Source organism: Mustela lutreola, chromosome X, assembly GCF_030435805.1.
Source record: "Mustela lutreola isolate mMusLut2 chromosome X, mMusLut2.pri, whole genome shotgun sequence".
In the NCBI taxonomy this organism is placed as follows: domain Eukaryota; kingdom Metazoa; phylum Chordata; class Mammalia; order Carnivora; family Mustelidae; genus Mustela; species Mustela lutreola.
Genome location: NC_081308.1, coordinates 66317971 through 66337788, shown reverse-complemented (window position 1 = coordinate 66337788; position 19818 = coordinate 66317971). Strand labels below are relative to the sequence as shown.

General features: G+C 39.8%; 2 protein-coding genes across 4 annotated transcripts in view; both read left to right on the top strand.

The window, feature by feature from the left end:
* The window catches only part of ZDHHC15 (zinc finger DHHC-type palmitoyltransferase 15), a 209889-nt gene that overhangs the window by 102466 nt on the left and 87605 nt on the right, over positions 1 to 19818 (top strand). The gene's annotated exons all lie outside the window — the stretch shown is intronic.
* On the top strand, positions 18981 to 19707 carry LOC131820851 (large ribosomal subunit protein eL15-like). The gene has a single exon (XM_059156698.1). It carries the CDS (start codon positions 19029 to 19031, stop codon positions 19641 to 19643), a length of 615 nt encoding a protein of 204 aa, XP_059012681.1. The 5' UTR covers positions 18981 to 19028; the 3' UTR covers positions 19644 to 19707.

Below are 19818 nucleotides of genomic sequence, written 5' to 3'. Positions count from 1 at the left end.
AGGTGTTTTCTTTTTTAAAAAAAAATTCTTTTCTTTTCTTTTTTTTTTTTTTTTTCTTTTTTCTTTCTTCCTTTTTGAACCTCTTTTTATCCCCTTTCTCCCCACTCACGATTTTGGATCTCTTCTAATTTGGCTAAAGCATATTTTCCTGGGGTTGTTGCCACCCTTTTAGTATTTTACTTGCCCCTTCATTTACTCTTATCTGGACAAAATGACAAGACGTAAAAATTCACCACAAAAAAAAGAACAAGAGGCAGTACCGAAGGCTAGGGACCTAATCAATACAGACATCGGTAATATGTCAGATCTAGAGTTCAGAATGACAATTCTCAAGGTTCTAGCCGGGCTCGAAAAAGGCATGGAAGATATTAGAGAAACCCTCTCGAGAGATATAAAAGCCCTTTCTGGAGAAATAAAAGAACTAAAATCTAACCAAGTTGAAATCAAAAAAGCTATTAATGAGGTGCAATCAAAAATGGAGGCTCTCACTGCTAGGATAAATGAGGCAGAAGAAAGAATTAGTGATATAGAAGACCAAATGACAGAGAATAAAGAAGCTGAGCAAAAGAGGGACAAACAGCTACTGGACCACGAGGGGAGAATTCGAGAAATAAGTGACACCATAAGACGAAACAACATTAGAATAATTGGGATTCCAGAAGAAGAAAGTGAGAGGGGAGCAGAAGGTATACTGGAGAGAATTATTGGGGAGAATTTCCCCAATATGGCAAAGGGAACGAGCATCAAAATTCAGGAGGTTCAGAGAATGCCCCTCAAAATCAATAAGAATAGGCCCACACCCCGTCACCTAATAGTAAAATTTACAAGTCTCAATGACAAAGAGAAAATCCTGAAAGCAGCCCGGGAAAAGAAGTCTGTAACATACAATGGTAAAAATATTAGATTGGCAGCTGACTTATCCACAGAGACCTGGCAGGCCAGAAAGAGCTGGCATGATATTTTCAGAGCACTAAACGAGAAAAACATGCAGCCAAGAATACTATATCCAGCTAGGCTATCATTGAAAATAGAAGGAGAGATTAAAAGCTTCCAGGACAAACAACAACTGAAAGAATTTGCAAATACCAAACCAGCTCTACAGGAAATATTGAAAGGGGTCCTCTAAGCAAAGAGAGAGCCTACAAGTGGTAGATCAGAAAGGAACAGAGACCATATACAGTAACAGTCACCTTACAGGCAATACAATGGCACTAAATTCATATCTCTCAATAGTTACCCTGAATGTGAATGGGCTAAATGCCCCTGTCAAAAGACACAGGGTATCAGAATGGATAAAAAAACAAAACCCATCTATATGTTGCCTCCAAGAAACACATTTTAAGCCCGAAGACACCTCCAGATTTAAAGTGAGGGGGTGGAAAAGAATTTACCATGCTAATGGACATCAGAAGAAAGCAGGAGTGGCAATCCTTATATCAGATCAATTAGATTTTAAGCCAAAGACTGTAATAAGAGATGAGGAAGGACACTATATCATACTCAAAGGGTCTGTCCAACAAGATTTAACAATTTTAAATATCTATGCCCCCAACGTGGGAGCAGCCAACTATATAAACCAATTAATAACAAAATCAAAGAAACACATCAACAACAATACAATAATAGTAGGGGACTTTAACACTCCCCTCACTGAAATGGACAGGTCATCCAAGCAAAAGATCAGCAAGGAAATAAAGGCCTTAAATGACACACTGGACCAGATGGACATCACAGATATATTCAGAATATTTCATCCCAAAGCAACAGAATACACATTCTTCTCTAGTGCACATGGAACATTCTCCAGAATAGATCACATCCTCGGTCCTAAATCAGGACTCAACCGGTATCAAAAGATTGGGATCATTCCCTGCATATTTTCAGACCACAATGCTCTAAAGCTAGAACTCAACCACAAAAGGAAGTTTGGAAAGAACCCAAATACATGGAGACTAAACAGTATCCTTCTAAAGAATGAATGGGTCAACCGGGAAATTAAAGAAGAATTGAAAAAAATCATGGAAACAAATGATAATGAAAATACAACGGTTCAAAATCTGTGGGACACAACAAAGGCAGTCCTGAGAGGAAAATATATAGCGGTACAAGCCTTTCTCAAGAAACAAGAAAGGTCTCAGGTACACAACCTAACCCTACACCTAAAGGAGCTGGAGAAAGAACAAGAAAGAAACCCTAAGCCCAGCAGGAGAAGAGAAATCATAAAGATCAGAGCAGAAATCAATGAAATAGAAACCAAAAAAACAATAGAACAAATCAACGAAACTAGGAGCTGGTTCTTTGAAAGAATTAATAAAATTGATAAACCCCTGGCCCGACTTATCAAAAAGAAAAGAGAAAGGACCCAAATAAATAAAATCATGAATGAAAGAGGAGAGATCACAACTAACACCAAGGAAATACAAACTATTATAAGAACATACTATGAGCAACTCTACGGCAATAAATTTGACAATCTGGAAGAAATGGATGCATTCCTAGAAACATATAAACTACCACAACTGAACCATGAAGAAATAGAAAGCCTGAACAGACCCATAACAGGTAAGGAGATCAAAGCAGTCATCAAAAATCTCCAAACAAACAAAAGCCCAGGGCCAGACGGCTTCTCGGGGGAATTCTACCAAACATTTAAAGAAGAAGTAATTCCTATTCTCCTGAAACTGTTCCAAAAAATAGAAATGGAAGGAAAACTTCCAAACTCATTTTATGAGGCCAACATCACCTTGATCCCAAAACCAGACAAGGATCCCATCAAAATATAGAACTACAGACCAATATCCTTGATGAACACAGATGCAAAAATTCTTACCAAAATACTAGCCAATAGGATTCAACAGTACATTAAAAGGATTATTCACCACACCAAGTGGGATTTATGCCAGGGCTGCAAGGTTGTTTCAACATCCGCAAATTAATCAATGTGATACAGCACATCAATAAAAGAAAGAACAAGAACAATATGATACTCTCAATACATGCTGAAAAAGCATTTGACAAAGTACGGCATCCCTTCCTGATCAAAACTCTTCAAAGTGTAGGGATAGAGGGCACATACCTCAATATCATAAAAGCCATCTATGAAAAATCCACTGCAAATATCATTCTCAATGGAGAAAAAGTGAAAACTTCTCCGCTAAGGTCAGGAACACGGCAGGGATGTCCATGATTACCACTGCTATTCAACATAGTACTAGAAGTCCTAGCCTCAGCAATCAGACAACAAAAGGAAATTAAAGGCATTCAAATTGGCAAAGAAGAAGTCAAACTATCACTCTTTGCAGATGATATGATCCTATATGTGGAAAACCTAAAAGACTGCACTCCAAAACTGCTAGAACTTGTACAGGAATTCAGTAAAGTATCAGGATATAAAATGAATGCTCAGAAATCCGTTGCATTTCTTTTCACCAAAAAGAAAGAAGAAAGAGAAATTAAGGAGTCAATCCCATTTACAATTGCACTGAAAATCACAAGATACCTAGGAATAAACATAACCAAAGAGGCAAAGAACCTATACTCAGAAAACCATAAAGTACTCATGAAAGAAATTGAGGAAGACACAAAGAAATGGAAAAATGATCCATGCTCCTGGATTGGAAGAATATTCTGAAAATGTCTATTCTACCTAAAGCAATCTACATATTTAGTGCAACCCCTATCAAAATCCCACCCATTTTTTTCAAAGAAATGGAACAAATAATGCTAAAATTTATATGGAACCAAAAAAGACCTCGAAGAGCCAAAGGAATATTGAAAAAGAAAGCCAAAGTTGGTGGCATCACAATTCCGGACTTCAAGCTCTATTACAAAGCTGTCATCATCAAGACAGCATGGTACTGGCACAAAAACAGACCCATAGATCAATGGAACAGAATAGAGAGCCCAGAAATAGACTCTCAACTCTATGGTCAACTAATCTTCGACAAAGCAGGAAAGAATGTCCAATGGAAAAAAGACAGCCTCTTCAATAAATGGTGCTGGGAAAATTGGACAGCCACATGCAGAGAAATGAAATTGGGCCATTTCCTTACACCACACACACAAATAGACTCAAAATGGATGAAGGACCTCAATGTGAGAAAGGAATCCATCAAAATCCTTGAGGAGAACAAAGGCAGCAACCTCTTTGACCTCAGCCACAGCAACATCTTCCTAGGAACATCACCAAAGGCAACAGAAGTAAGGGCAAAATGAACTATTGAGATTTTATCAAGTTCAAAAGCTTTTGCACAGCAAAGGAAACATTTAACATAACCAAAAGACAACTGACAGAATGGGAGAAGATATTTGCAAACGACATATCAGATAAAGGACTAGTGTCCAAAATCTATAAAGAGCTTAGCAAACTCAACACCCAAAGAACAAATAATCCAATCAAGAAATGGGCAGAAGACATGAACAGACATTTCTGCAAAGAAGACATCCAGATGGCTAACAGATACATGAAAAAGTGTTCCATATCACTCGGCATCAGGGAAATACAAATCAAAACCACAATGAGATATCACCTCACACCAGTCAGAATGGCTAAAATTAACAAGTCAGGAAATGACAGATGCTGGCGAGGATGCGGAGAAAGGGGGAACCCTCCTACACTTTTGGTGAGAATGCAAGCTGGTGCAACCACTCTGGAAAACAGCATGGAGGTTCCATAATATGTTGAAAATATAACTACCGTATGACCCAGCAATTGCACTACTGGGTATTTACCCTACAGGTACAATCGTAGTATTCCAAAGGGGCATGTGCACCTGAATGCTTATAGCGGCAATTTCCGCAATAGCCAAACTATGGAAATAACCTAGATGTCCATCAACAGATGAATAGATAAAGAAGAAGTGGTATATATACACAATGGAATACTATGCAGCCATCAAAAGAAATGAAATCTTGCCATTTGTGGCAACATGGATGGAGCTAGAGGGTATCATGCTTAACGAAATAAGTAAATTGGAGAAAGACAACTATAATATGATCTCCCTGATATCAGAAAGTGGAGATGCAAAAAAGAGGGTTTAAGTGGGTAGGAGAAGAATAAATGAAACAAGATGGGATTGGGAGGGAGACAAACCATAAGTGACTCTTAATCTCACAAAACAAACTGAGGGTTGCTGGGGGGAGGGGGGTTTAGGTAAGGGGGGTGGGGTTATGGACACTGGGGAGGGTCTGTGCTATGTTGAGTGGTGTGCAGTGTGTAAACCTGGTGATTCACAGACCTGTACTCCTGGGGATAAAAATACATGTTTATAAAAAATTAAAAATTAAAAAAAACACTAATGAATTAAATGAAAAATCACAAGAGAAATTTAAAAAATCAAAAATAAACATAAATAGAGTTGGTCAGCAGAACTCGGAGAGGTAGATCAGCATCCTGACTCTCCCACATGGGCCTCAACACAGGGGAAGAGAAGAAGAAAAAGCTTCCGGGAGGAGTCAAGATGGCGGAGAAGTAGCAAGCTGAGACTGCTTCAGCTAGCCGGAGATCAGCTAGATAGCTTATCTAAAGATTGCAAACACCTGAAAATCCATCGGCAGATCGAAGAGAAGAAGAACAGCAATTCTGGAAACAGAAAAACAACCACTTTCTGAAAGGTAGGACCGGCGGAGAAGTGAATCCAAAGCGACGGGAAGATAGACCCCGGGGGGAGGGGCCGGCTCCCGGCAAGCGGCGGAGCAACCGCGCACAAAATCAGGACTTTTAAAAGTCTGTTCCGCTGAGGGACATCGCTCCAGAGGCTAAACCGGGGCGAAGCCCACGCGGGGTCAGCGTGGCCTCAGGTCCCGCAGGGTCACAGAAGGATCGGGGGTGTCTGAGTGTCGCAGAGCTTGCGGGTATTGGAACGGGAAAGCCGGCTACAGAGACAGAGCCGACAGTAAGCTCGCAGCTCCGTGTTACCTTGAACCGGTCGCAGGCTCGGTGAGCTCGGAGCGCGGCCGGAGGTCAGGCAGACGGGAGTAACTGGGCGCTGTTCTCTGAGGGCGCACTGAGGAGTGGGGCCCTGGGCTCTCGGCTCCTCCGGGCCGGAGACCAGGAGGCCGCCATTTGTATTCCCGTCCTCTGGAACTCTACGGAAAGCGCTCAGGGAACAAAAGCTCCTGAAAGCAAACCCGAGCGGATTACTCACCCCGGCCCCGGGTAAGGGCGGTGTAATTCCGCCTGGGGCAAAGACACTTGAGAATCACTACAACAGGCCCCTCCCCCAGAAGATCAACAAGAAATCCAGCCGAGACCAAGTTCACCTACCAAGGAGTGCGGTTTCAATACCAAGGAGAGCAGCAGAATTCCAGAGGAGGAGAAAGCCAAGCACGGAACTCATGGCTTTTTTCCTGTGATTTTTTTTAGTCTTGCAGTTAATTTAATTTTTTCTTTTTCATTTTTTTTTTTTTCTCGCCTTCGGGTAAAATTTTTTTTTTTTTTTAACTGTTACCTTTTTCTTTTTTAACGATTTTTTACTAGTTTATCTAATATATATATATATATATTTTTTTACATTTTTCTTAGGTGTTTTCTTTTTTAAAAAAAAATTCTTTTCTTTTCTTTTTTTTTTTTTTTCTTTTTTCTTTCTTCCTTTTTGAACCTCTTTTTATCCCCTTTCTCCCCACTCACGATTTTGGATCTCTTCTAATTTGGCTAAAGCATATTTTCCTGGGGTTGTTGCCACCCTTTTAGTATTTTACTTGCCCCTTCATTTACTCTTATCTGGACAAAATGACAAGACGTAAAAATTCACCACAAAAAAAAGAACAAGAGGCAGTACCGAAGGCTAGGGACCTAATCAATACAGACATCGGTAATATGTCAGATCTAGAGTTCAGAATGACAATTCTCAAGGTTCTAGCCGGGCTCGAAAAAGGCATGGAAGATATTAGAGAAACCCTCTCGAGAGATATAAAAGCCCTTTCTGGAGAAATAAAAGAACTAAAATCTAACCAAGTTGAAATCAAAAAAGCTATTAATGAGGTGCAATCAAAAATGGAGGCTCTCACTGCTAGGATAAATGAGGCAGAAGAAAGAATTAGTGATATAGAAGACCAAATGACAGAGAATAAAGAAGCTGAGCAAAAGAGGGACAAACAGCTACTGGACCACGAGGGGAGAATTCGAGAAATAAGTGACACCATAAGACGAAACAACATTAGAATAATTGGGATTCCAGAAGAAGAAAGTGAGAGGGGAGCAGAAGGTATACTGGAGAGAATTATTGGGGAGAATTTCCCCAATATGGCAAAGGGAACGAGCATCAAAATTCAGGAGGTTCAGAGAATGCCCCTCAAAATCAATAAGAATAGGCCCACACCCCGTCACCTAATAGTAAAATTTACAAGTCTCAATGACAAAGAGAAAATCCTGAAAGCAGCCCGGGAAAAGAAGTCTGTAACATACAATGGTAAAAATATTAGATTGGCAGCTGACTTATCCACAGAGACCTGGCAGGCCAGAAAGAGCTGGCATGATATTTTCAGAGCACTAAACGAGAAAAACATGCAGCCAAGAATACTATATCCAGCTAGGCTATCATTGAAAATAGAAGGAGAGATTAAAAGCTTCCAGGACAAACAACAACTGAAAGAATTTGCAAATACCAAACCAGCTCTACAGGAAATATTGAAAGGGGTCCTCTAAGCAAAGAGAGAGCCTACAAGTGGTAGATCAGAAAGGAACAGAGACCATATACAGTAACAGTCACCTTACAGGCAATACAATGGCACTAAATTCATATCTCTCAATAGTTACCCTGAATGTGAATGGGCTAAATGCCCCTGTCAAAAGACACAGGGTATCAGAATGGATAAAAAAACAAAACCCATCTATATGTTGCCTCCAAGAAACACATTTTAAGCCCGAAGACACCTCCAGATTTAAAGTGAGGGGGTGGAAAAGAATTTACCATGCTAATGGACATCAGAAGAAAGCAGGAGTGGCAATCCTTATATCAGATCAATTAGATTTTAAGCCAAAGACTGTAATAAGAGATGAGGAAGGACACTATATCATACTCAAAGGGTCTGTCCAACAAGATTTAACAATTTTAAATATCTATGCCCCCAACGTGGGAGCAGCCAACTATATAAACCAATTAATAACAAAATCAAAGAAACACATCAACAACAATACAATAATAGTAGGGGACTTTAACACTCCCCTCACTGAAATGGACAGGTCATCCAAGCAAAAGATCAGCAAGGAAATAAAGGCCTTAAATGACACACTGGACCAGATGGACATCACAGATATATTCAGAATATTTCATCCCAAAGCAACAGAATACACATTCTTCTCTAGTGCACATGGAACATTCTCCAGAATAGATCACATCCTCGGTCCTAAATCAGGACTCAACCGGTATCAAAAGATTGGGATCATTCCCTGCATATTTTCAGACCACAATGCTCTAAAGCTAGAACTCAACCACAAAAGGAAGTTTGGAAAGAACCCAAATACATGGAGACTAAACAGTATCCTTCTAAAGAATGAATGGGTCAACCGGGAAATTAAAGAAGAATTGAAAAAAATCATGGAAACAAATGATAATGAAAATACAACGGTTCAAAATCTGTGGGACACAACAAAGGCAGTCCTGAGAGGAAAATATATAGCGGTACAAGCCTTTCTCAAGAAACAAGAAAGGTCTCAGGTACACAACCTAACCCTACACCTAAAGGAGCTGGAGAAAGAACAAGAAAGAAACCCTAAGCCCAGCAGGAGAAGAGAAATCATAAAGATCAGAGCAGAAATCAATGAAATAGAAACCAAAAAAACAATAGAACAAATCAACGAAACTAGGAGCTGGTTCTTTGAAAGAATTAATAAAATTGATAAACCCCTGGCCCGACTTATCAAAAAGAAAAGAGAAAGGACCCAAATAAATAAAATCATGAATGAAAGAGGAGAGATCACAACTAACACCAAGGAAATACAAACTATTATAAGAACATACTATGAGCAACTCTACGGCAATAAATTTGACAATCTGGAAGAAATGGATGCATTCCTAGAAACATATAAACTACCACAACTGAACCATGAAGAAATAGAAAGCCTGAACAGACCCATAACAGGTAAGGAGATCAAAGCAGTCATCAAAAATCTCCAAACAAACAAAAGCCCAGGGCCAGACGGCTTCTCGGGGGAATTCTACCAAACATTTAAAGAAGAAGTAATTCCTATTCTCCTGAAACTGTTCCAAAAAATAGAAATGGAAGGAAAACTTCCAAACTCATTTTATGAGGCCAACATCACCTTGATCCCAAAACCAGACAAGGATCCCATCAAAATATAGAACTACAGACCAATATCCTTGATGAACACAGATGCAAAAATTCTTACCAAAATACTAGCCAATAGGATTCAACAGTACATTAAAAGGATTATTCACCACACCAAGTGGGATTTATGCCAGGGCTGCAAGGTTGTTTCAACATCCGCAAATTAATCAATGTGATACAGCACATCAATAAAAGAAAGAACAAGAACAATATGATACTCTCAATACATGCTGAAAAAGCATTTGACAAAGTACGGCATCCCTTCCTGATCAAAACTCTTCAAAGTGTAGGGATAGAGGGCACATACCTCAATATCATAAAAGCCATCTATGAAAAATCCACTGCAAATATCATTCTCAATGGAGAAAAAGTGAAAACTTCTCCGCTAAGGTCAGGAACACGGCAGGGATGTCCATGATTACCACTGCTATTCAACATAGTACTAGAAGTCCTAGCCTCAGCAATCAGACAACAAAAGGAAATTAAAGGCATTCAAATCGGCAAAGAAGAAGTCAAACTATCACTCTTTGCAGATGATATGATCCTATATGTGGAAAACCTAAAAGACTGCACTCCAAAACTGCTAGAACTTGTACAGGAATTCAGTAAAGTATCAGGATATAAAATGAATGCTCAGAAATCCGTTGCATTTCTTTTCACCAAAAAGAAAGAAGAAAGAGAAATTAAGGAGTCAATCCCATTTACAATTGCACTGAAAATCACAAGATACCTAGGAATAAACATAACCAAAGAGGCAAAGAACCTATACTCAGAAAACCATAAAGTACTCATGAAAGAAATTGAGGAAGACACAAAGAAATGGAAAAATGATCCATGCTCCTGGATTGGAAGAATATTCTGAAAATGTCTATTCTACCTAAAGCAATCTACATATTTAGTGCAACCCCTATCAAAATCCCACCCATTTTTTTCAAAGAAATGGAACAAATAATGCTAAAATTTATATGGAACCAAAAAAGACCTCGAAGAGCCAAAGGAATATTGAAAAAGAAAGCCAAAGTTGGTGGCATCACAATTCCGGACTTCAAGCTCTATTACAAAGCTGTCATCATCAAGACAGCATGGTACTGGCACAAAAACAGACCCATAGATCAATGGAACAGAATAGAGAGCCCAGAAATAGACTCTCAACTCTATGGTCAACTAATCTTCGACAAAGCAGGAAAGAATGTCCAATGGAAAAAAGACAGCCTCTTCAATAAATGGTGCTGGGAAAATTGGACAGCCACATGCAGAGAAATGAAATTGGGCCATTTCCTTACACCACACACACAAATAGACTCAAAATGGATGAAGGACCTCAATGTGAGAAAGGAATCCATCAAAATCCTTGAGGAGAACAAAGGCAGCAACCTCTTTGACCTCAGCCACAGCAACATCTTCCTAGGAACATCACCAAAGGCAACAGAAGTAAGGGCAAAATGAACTATTGAGATTTTATCAAGTTCAAAAGCTTTTGCACAGCAAAGGAAACATTTAACATAACCAAAAGACAACTGACAGAATGGGAGAAGATATTTGCAAACGACATATCAGATAAAGGACTAGTGTCCAAAATCTATAAAGAGCTTAGCAAACTCAACACCCAAAGAACAAATAATCCAATCAAGAAATGGGCAGAAGACATGAACAGACATTTCTGCAAAGAAGACATCCAGATGGCTAACAGATACATGAAAAAGTGTTCCATATCACTCGGCATCAGGGAAATACAAATCAAAACCACAATGAGATATCACCTCACACCAGTCAGAATGGCTAAAATTAACAAGTCAGGAAATGACAGATGCTGGCGAGGATGCGGAGAAAGGGGGAACCCTCCTACACTTTTGGTGAGAATGCAAGCTGGTGCAACCACTCTGGAAAACAGCATGGAGGTTCCATAATATGTTGAAAATATAACTACCGTATGACCCAGCAATTGCACTACTGGGTATTTACCCTACAGGTACAATCGTAGTATTCCAAAGGGGCATGTGCACCTGAATGCTTATAGCGGCAATTTCCGCAATAGCCAAACTATGGAAATAACCTAGATGTCCATCAACAGATGAATAGATAAAGAAGAAGTGGTATATATACACAATGGAATACTATGCAGCCATCAAAAGAAATGAAATCTTGCCATTTGTGGCAACATGGATGGAGCTAGAGGGTATCATGCTTAACGAAATAAGTAAATTGGAGAAAGACAACTATAATATGATCTCCCTGATATCAGAAAGTGGAGATGCAAAAAAGAGGGTTTAAGTGGGTAGGAGAAGAATAAATGAAACAAGATGGGATTGGGAGGGAGACAAACCATAAGTGACTCTTAATCTCACAAAACAAACTGAGGGTTGCTGGGGGGAGGGGGGTTTAGGTAAGGGGGGTGGGGTTATGGACACTGGGGAGGGTCTGTGCTATGTTGAGTGGTGTGCAGTGTGTAAACCTGGTGATTCACAGACCTGTACTCCTGGGGATAAAAATACATGTTTATAAAAAATTAAAAATTAAAAAAAACACTAATGAATTAAATGAAAAATCACAAGAGAAATTTAAAAAATCAAAAATAAACATAAATAGAGTTGGTCAGCAGAACTCGGAGAGGTAGATCAGCATCCTGACTCTCCCACATGGGCCTCAACACAGGGGAAGAGAAGAAGAAAAAGCTTCCGGGAGGAGTCAAGATGGCGGAGAAGTAGCAAGCTGAGACTGCTTCAGCTAGCCGGAGATCAGCTAGATAGCTTATCTAAAGATTGCAAACACCTGAAAATCCATCGGCAGATCGAAGAGAAGAAGAACAGCAATTCTGGAAACAGAAAAACAACCACTTTCTGAAAGGTAGGACCGGCGGAGAAGTGAATCCAAAGCGACGGGAAGATAGACCCCGGGGGGAGGGGCCGGCTCCCGGCAAGCGGCGGAGCAACCGCGCACAAAATCAGGACTTTTAAAAGTCTGTTCCGCTGAGGGACATCGCTCCAGAGGCTAAACCGGGGCGAAGCCCACGCGGGGTCAGCGTGGCCTCAGGTCCCGCAGGGTCACAGAAGGATCGGGGGTGTCTGAGTGTCGCAGAGCTTGCGGGTATTGGAACGGGAAAGCCGGCTACAGAGACAGAGCCGACAGTAAGCTCGCAGCTCCGTGTTACCTTGAACCGGTCGCAGGCTCGGTGAGCTCGGAGCGCGGCCGGAGGTCAGGCAGACGGGAGTAACTGGGCGCTGTTCTCTGAGGGCGCACTGAGGAGTGGGGCCCTGGGCTCTCGGCTCCTCCGGGCCGGAGACCAGGAGGCCGCCATTTGTATTCCCGTCCTCTGGAACTCTACGGAAAGCGCTCAGGGAACAAAAGCTCCTGAAAGCAAACCCGAGCGGATTACTCACCCCGGCCCCGGGTAAGGGCGGTGTAATTCCGCCTGGGGCAAAGACACTTGAGAATCACTACAACAGGCCCCTCCCCCAGAAGATCAACAAGAAATCCAGCCGAGACCAAGTTCACCTACCAAGGAGTGCGGTTTCAATACCAAGGAGAGCAGCAGAATTCCAGAGGAGGAGAAAGCCAAGCACGGAACTCATGGCTTTTTTCCTGTGATTTTTTTTAGTCTTGCAGTTAATTTAATTTTTTCTTTTTCATTTTTTTTTTTTTTCTCGCCTTCGGGTAAAATTTTTTTTTTTTTTAACTGTTACCTTTTTCTTTTTTAACGATTTTTTACTAGTTTATCTAATATATATATATATATATTTTTTTACATTTTTCTTAGGTGTTTTCTTTTTTAAAAAAAAATTCTTTTCTTTTCTTTTTTTTTTTCTTTTTTTCTTTTTTCTTTCTTCCTTTTTGAACCTCTTTTTATCCCCTTTCTCCCCACTCACGATTTTGGATCTCTTCTAATTTGGCTAAAGCATATTTTCCTGGGGTTGTTGCCACCCTTTTAGTATTTTACTTGCCCCTTCATTTACTCTTATCTGGACAAAATGACAAGACGTAAAAATTCACCACAAAAAAAAGAACAAGAGGCAGTACCGAAGGCTAGGGACCTAATCAATACAGACATCGGTAATATGTCAGATCTAGAGTTCAGAATGACAATTCTCAAGGTTCTAGCCGGGCTCGAAAAAGGCATGGAAGATATTAGAGAAACCCTCTCGAGAGATATAAAAGCCCTTTCTGGAGAAATAAAAGAACTAAAATCTAACCAAGTTGAAATCAAAAAAGCTATTAATGAGGTGCAATCAAAAATGGAGGCTCTCACTGCTAGGATAAATGAGGCAGAAGAAAGAATTAGTGATATAGAAGACCAAATGACAGAGAATAAAGAAGCTGAGCAAAAGAGGGACAAACAGCTACTGGACCACGAGGGGAGAATTCGAGAAATAAGTGACACCATAAGACGAAACAACATTAGAATAATTGGGATTCCAGAAGAAGAAAGTGAGAGGGGAGCAGAAGGTATACTGGAGAGAATTATTGGGGAGAATTTCCCCAATATGGCAAAGGGAACGAGCATCAAAATTCAGGAGGTTCAGAGAATGCCCCTCAAAATCAATAAGAATAGGCCCACACCCCGTCACCTAATAGTAAAATTTACAAGTCTCAATGACAAAGAGAAAATCCTGAAAGCAGCCCGGGAAAAGAAGTCTGTAACATACAATGGTAAAAATATTAGATTGGCAGCTGACTTATCCACAGAGACCTGGCAGGCCAGAAAGAGCTGGCATGATATTTTCAGAGCACTAAACGAGAAAAACATGCAGCCAAGAATACTATATCCAGCTAGGCTATCATTGAAAATAGAAGGAGAGATTAAAAGCTTCCAGGACAAACAACAACTGAAAGAATTTGCAAATACCAAACCAGCTCTACAGGAAATATTGAAAGGGGTCCTCTAAGCAAAGAGAGAGCCTACAAGTGGTAGATCAGAAAGGAACAGAGACCATATACAATAACAGTCACCTTACAGGCAATACAATGGCACTAAATTCATATCTCTCAATAGTTACCCTGAATGTGAATGGGCTAAATGCCCCTGTCAAAAGACACAGGGTATCAGAATGGATAAAAAAACAAAACCCATCTATATGTTGCCTCCAAGAAACACATTTTAAGCCCGAAGACACCTCCAGATTTAAAGTGAGGGGGTGGAAAAGAATTTACCATGCTAATGGACATCAGAAGAAAGCAGGAGTGGCAATCCTTATATCAGATCAATTAGATTTTAAGCCAAAGACTGTAATAAGAGATGAGGAAGGACACTATATCATACTCAAAGGGTCTGTCCAACAAGATTTAACAATTTTAAATATCTATGCCCCCAACGTGGGAGCAGCCAACTATATAAACCAATTAATAACAAAATCAAAGAAACACATCAACAACAATACAATAATAGTAGGGGACTTTAACACTCCCCTCACTGAAATGGACAGGTCATCCAAGCAAAAGATCAGCAAGGAAATAAAGGCCTTAAATGACACACTGGACCAGATGGACATCACAGATATATTCAGAATATTTCATCCCAAAGCAACAGAATACACATTCTTCTCTAGTGCACATGGAACATTCTCCAGAATAGATCACATCCTCGGTCCTAAATCAGGACTCAACCGGTATCAAAAGATTGGGATCATTCCCTGCATATTTTCAGACCACAATGCTCTAAAGCTAGAACTCAACCACAAAAGGAAGTTTGGAAAGAACCCAAATACATGGAGACTAAACAGTATCCTTCTAAAGAATGAATGGGTCAACCGGGAAATTAAAGAAGAATTGAAAAAAATCATGGAAACAAATGATAATGAAAATACAACGGTTCAAAATCTGTGGGACACAACAAAGGCAGTCCTGAGAGGAAAATATATAGCGGTACAAGCCTTTCTCAAGAAACAAGAAAGGTCTCAGGTACACAACCTAACCCTACACCTAAAGGAGCTGGAGAAAGAACAAGAAAGAAACCCTAAGCCCAGCAGGAGAAGAGAAATCATAAAGATCAGAGCAGAAATCAATGAAATAGAAACCAAAAAAACAATAGAACAAATCAACGAAACTAGGAGCTGGTTCTTTGAAAGAATTAATAAAATTGATAAACCCCTGGCCCGACTTATCAAAAAGAAAAGAGAAAGGACCCAAATAAATAAAATCATGAATGAAAGAGGAGAGATCACAACTAACACCAAGGAAATACAAACTATTATAAGAACATACTATGAGCAACTCTACGGCAATAAATTTGACAATCTGGAAGAAATGGATGCATTCCTAGAAACATATAAACTACCACAACTGAACCATGAAGAAATAGAAAGCCTGAACAGACCCATAACCAGTAAGGAGATTGAAACAGTCATTAAAAATCTCCAAACAAACAAAAGCCCAGGGCCAGACGGCTTCCCGGGGGAATTCTACCAAACATTTAAAGAAGAACTAATTCCTATTCTCCTGAAACTGTTCCAAAAAATAGAAATGGAAGGAAAACTTCCAAACTCATTTTATGAGGCCAGCATCACCTTGATCCCAAAACCAGACAAGGATCCCACCAAAAAAGAGAGCTATAGACCGATATCCTTGATGAACACAGATGCGAAAATACTCAACAAAATACTAGCCAATCGGATTCAACAGTACATTAAAAAGATTATTCACCACGACCAAGTGGGATTTATTCCAGGGCTGCAAGGTTGGTTCAACATCCGCAAATCAGTCAATGTGATACAACACATCAATAAAAGTAAGAACAAGAACCATATGATACTCTCAATAGATGCTGAAAAAGCATTTGACAAAGTACAACATCCCTTCCTGATCAAAACTCTTCAAAGTGTAGGGATAGAGGGCACATACCTCAATATCATCAAAGCCATCTATGAAAAACCCACCGCAAATATCATTCTCAATGGAGAAAAACTGAAAGCTTTTCCGCTAAGGTCAGGAACACGGCAGGGATGTCCATTATCACCACTGCTATTCAACATCGTACTAGAGGTCCTAGCCTCAGCAATCAGACAACAAAAGGAAATTAAAGGCATCCAAATCGGCAAAGAAGAAGTCAAATTATCACTCTTCGCAGATGATATGATACTCTATGTGGAAAACCCAAAAGACTCCACTCCAAAACTGCTAGAACTTATACAGGAATTCAGTAAAGTGTCAGGATATAAAATCAATGCACAGAAATCAGTTGCATTTCTCTACACCAACAGCAAGACAGAAGAAAGAGATATTAAGGAGTCAATCCCATTTACAATTGCATCCAAAACCATAAGATACCTAGGAATAAACCTAACCAAAGAGACACAGAATCTATACTCAGAAAACTATAAAGTACTCATGAAAGAAATTGAGGAAGACACAAACAAATGGAAAAATGTGCCATGCTCCTGGATTGGAAGAATAAATATTGTGAAAATGTCTATGCTACCTAAAGCAATCTACACATTTAATGCAATTCCTATCAAAGTACCATCCATCTTTTTCAAAGAAATGGAACAAATAATTCTAAAATTTATATGGAACCAGAAAAGACCTCGAATAGCCAAAGGGATATTGAAAAAGAAAGCCAACGTTGGTGGCATCACAATTCCGGACTTCAAGCTCTATTACAAAGCTGTCATCATCAAGACAGCATGGTACTGGCACAAAAACAGACACATAGATCAATGGAACAGAATAGAGAGCCCAGAAATAGACCCTCAACTCTATGGTCAACTAATCTTCGACAAAGCAGGAAAGAATGTCCAATGGAAAAAAGACAGCCTTTTCAATAAATGGTGCTGGGAAAATTGGACAGCCACATGCAGAAAAATGAAATTGGACCATTTCTTTACACCACACACAAAAATAGACTCAAAATGGATGAAGGACCTCAATGTACGAAAGGAATCCATCAAAATCCTTGAGGAGAACACGGGCAGCAACCTCTTCGACCTCTGCCGCAGCAACATCTTCCTAGGAACAACGCAAAAGGCAAGGGAAGCAAGGGAAAAAATGAACTACTGGGATTTCATCAAGATCAAAAGCTTTTGCACAGCAAAGGAAACAGTTAACAAAATCAAAAGACAACTGACAGAATGGGAGAAGATATTTGCAAACGACATATCAGATAAAGGACTAGTGTCCAGAATCTATAAAGAACTTAGCAAACTCAACACCCAAAGAACAAATAATCCAATCAAGAAATGGGCAGAAGACATGAACAGACATTTCTGCAAAGAAGACATCCAGATGGCGAACAGACACATGAAAAAGTGCTCCATATCACTCGGCATCAGGGAAATACAAATCAAAACCACAATGAGATATCACCTCACACCAGTCAGAATGGCTAAAATCAACAAGTCAGGAAATGACAGATGCTGGCGAGGATGCGGAGAAAGGGGAACCCTCCTACACTGTTGGTGGGAATGCAAGCTGGTGCAGCCACTCTGGAAAACAGCATGGAGGTTCCTCAAAATGTTGAAAATAGAACTGCCCTATGACCCAGCAATTGCACTATTGGGTATTTACCCTAAAGATACAAATGTAGTGATCCAAAGGGACACATGCACCCGAATGTTTATAGCAGCAATGTCCACAATAGCCAAACTATGGAAAGAACCTAGATGTCCATCAACAGATGAATGGATCAAGAAGATGTGGTATATATACACAATGGAATACTATGCAGCCATCAAAAGAAATGAAATCTTGCCATTTGCAACAACATGGATGGAACTAGAGCGTATCATGCTTAGCGAAATAAGTCAAGCAGAGAAAGACAACTATCATATGATCTCCCTGATATGAGGAAGTGGTGATGCAACATGGAGGCTTAAGTGGGTAGAAGAATAAATGAAACAAGATGGGATTGGGAGGGAGACAAACCATAAGTGACTCTTAATCTCACAAAACAAACTGAGGGTTGCCGGGGGGAGGGGGTTGGGGAGAAGGGGTGGGATTATGGACATTGGGGAGGGTATGTGATTTGGTGAGTGCTGTGAAGTGTGTAAACCTGGTGATTCACAGACCTGGGGATAAAAATATATGTATATAAAAAATATATGTTTATAAAAAATAAAAAATTAAAAAAAAAATAAAATAAAAAATAAAAAAAAATAAAATAAAAAAAAATAAACATAAATAAATGTAAATATAAATTAAAATAAACATAAATAAAAGTAGACATAAAATGAAAAAGAATATACCAAAAATTTTAGGATGCAATAAAACAGTATTTGGAGAGAATTTATAGTTATAAATACTTACCAAAGGAATAATATGCCTGTTCAATATTCTTTACACCTTAAAGAATGAGAAAATGAAGAGCACTCTATCCCCAAAGTTAGCAGCATAAATAGGGATGATTATAGCAGAGGTAAAACCAAATGAGGAATAGAAAACAGTAGAAATAATCAATAAGACCAAAATTGGGACTTTGAAAAGATCAACAAAATAAAGAAACTTTTAGCTAGACTGAACAAAGACAGAGAGAGAGGACACAAAGTACTAATATCAGAAATGAAAGTGGAACATTACTACAGACCTTATAGAAACAGAAGGAATTATAATAGAAGCATTGTGTGTCAACAAATCAGAAACCTAAATGAAATGGAAAAATTCCTAGAAATACAGAAACTATCAAAACTGACTCAAGAAGAAATTTTTAAAATTTTGAATATACCCAAAATAAGTAAAGAGATTTACTAATCAAAAACCAGTCAAAAGGCTCTTTCCTTTCCGTCGGGCGGCAGCCATCAGCTCAAAGGTAGGCCAAGATGGGCGCTTACAAGTACATCCAGGAGCTATGGAGGAAGAAGCAGTCCGATGTAATGCGCTTTCTTCTCAGGGTGCGCTGCTGGCAGTACCGCCAGCTCTCTGCGCTCCACAGGGCCCCCCGCCCAACCCGGCCCGATAAAGCGCACAGGCTGGGGTACAAGGCCAAGCAAGGTTATGTCATATATCGGATTCGTGTGCGTCGTGGTGGCCGCAAACGCCCGTTTCCTAAGGGTGCTACCTACGGCAAGCCTGTCCATCATGGTGTTAATCAGCTCAAGTTTGCACGAAGCCTTCAGTCTGTTGCAGAGGAGCGAGCTGGACGTCACTGCGGGGCTCTAAGAGTCTTGAATTCTTACTGGGTTGGTGAAGATTCCACATACAAATTCTTTGAGGTTATCCTCATTGATCCATTCCATAAAGCTATCAGAAGAAATCCTGATACCCAGTGGATCACCAAACCAGTCCACAAGCACAGGGAGATGCGAGGGCTGACATCTGCAGGCCGAAAGAGCCGTGGCCTTGGAAAGGGTCACAAGTTCCACCACACTATTGGTGGTTCTCGCCGTGCGGCATGGAGAAGACGCAATACTCTCCAGCTTCACCGTTACCGCTAATCAAAGTAATGTTTGTAAAATTCTTACCTAATAAACAATTTAGGACAGTCAAAAAAAAAAAAAACAGTCAAAAAAGAAAAGCTCAGGACAAGATGGTTTCACAGGTAAATTCAATCAGAAGAATAATTAACATGAGTCCTTCTCAAAATCTTCCGAGAGAGAGAGAGAAGTGAGG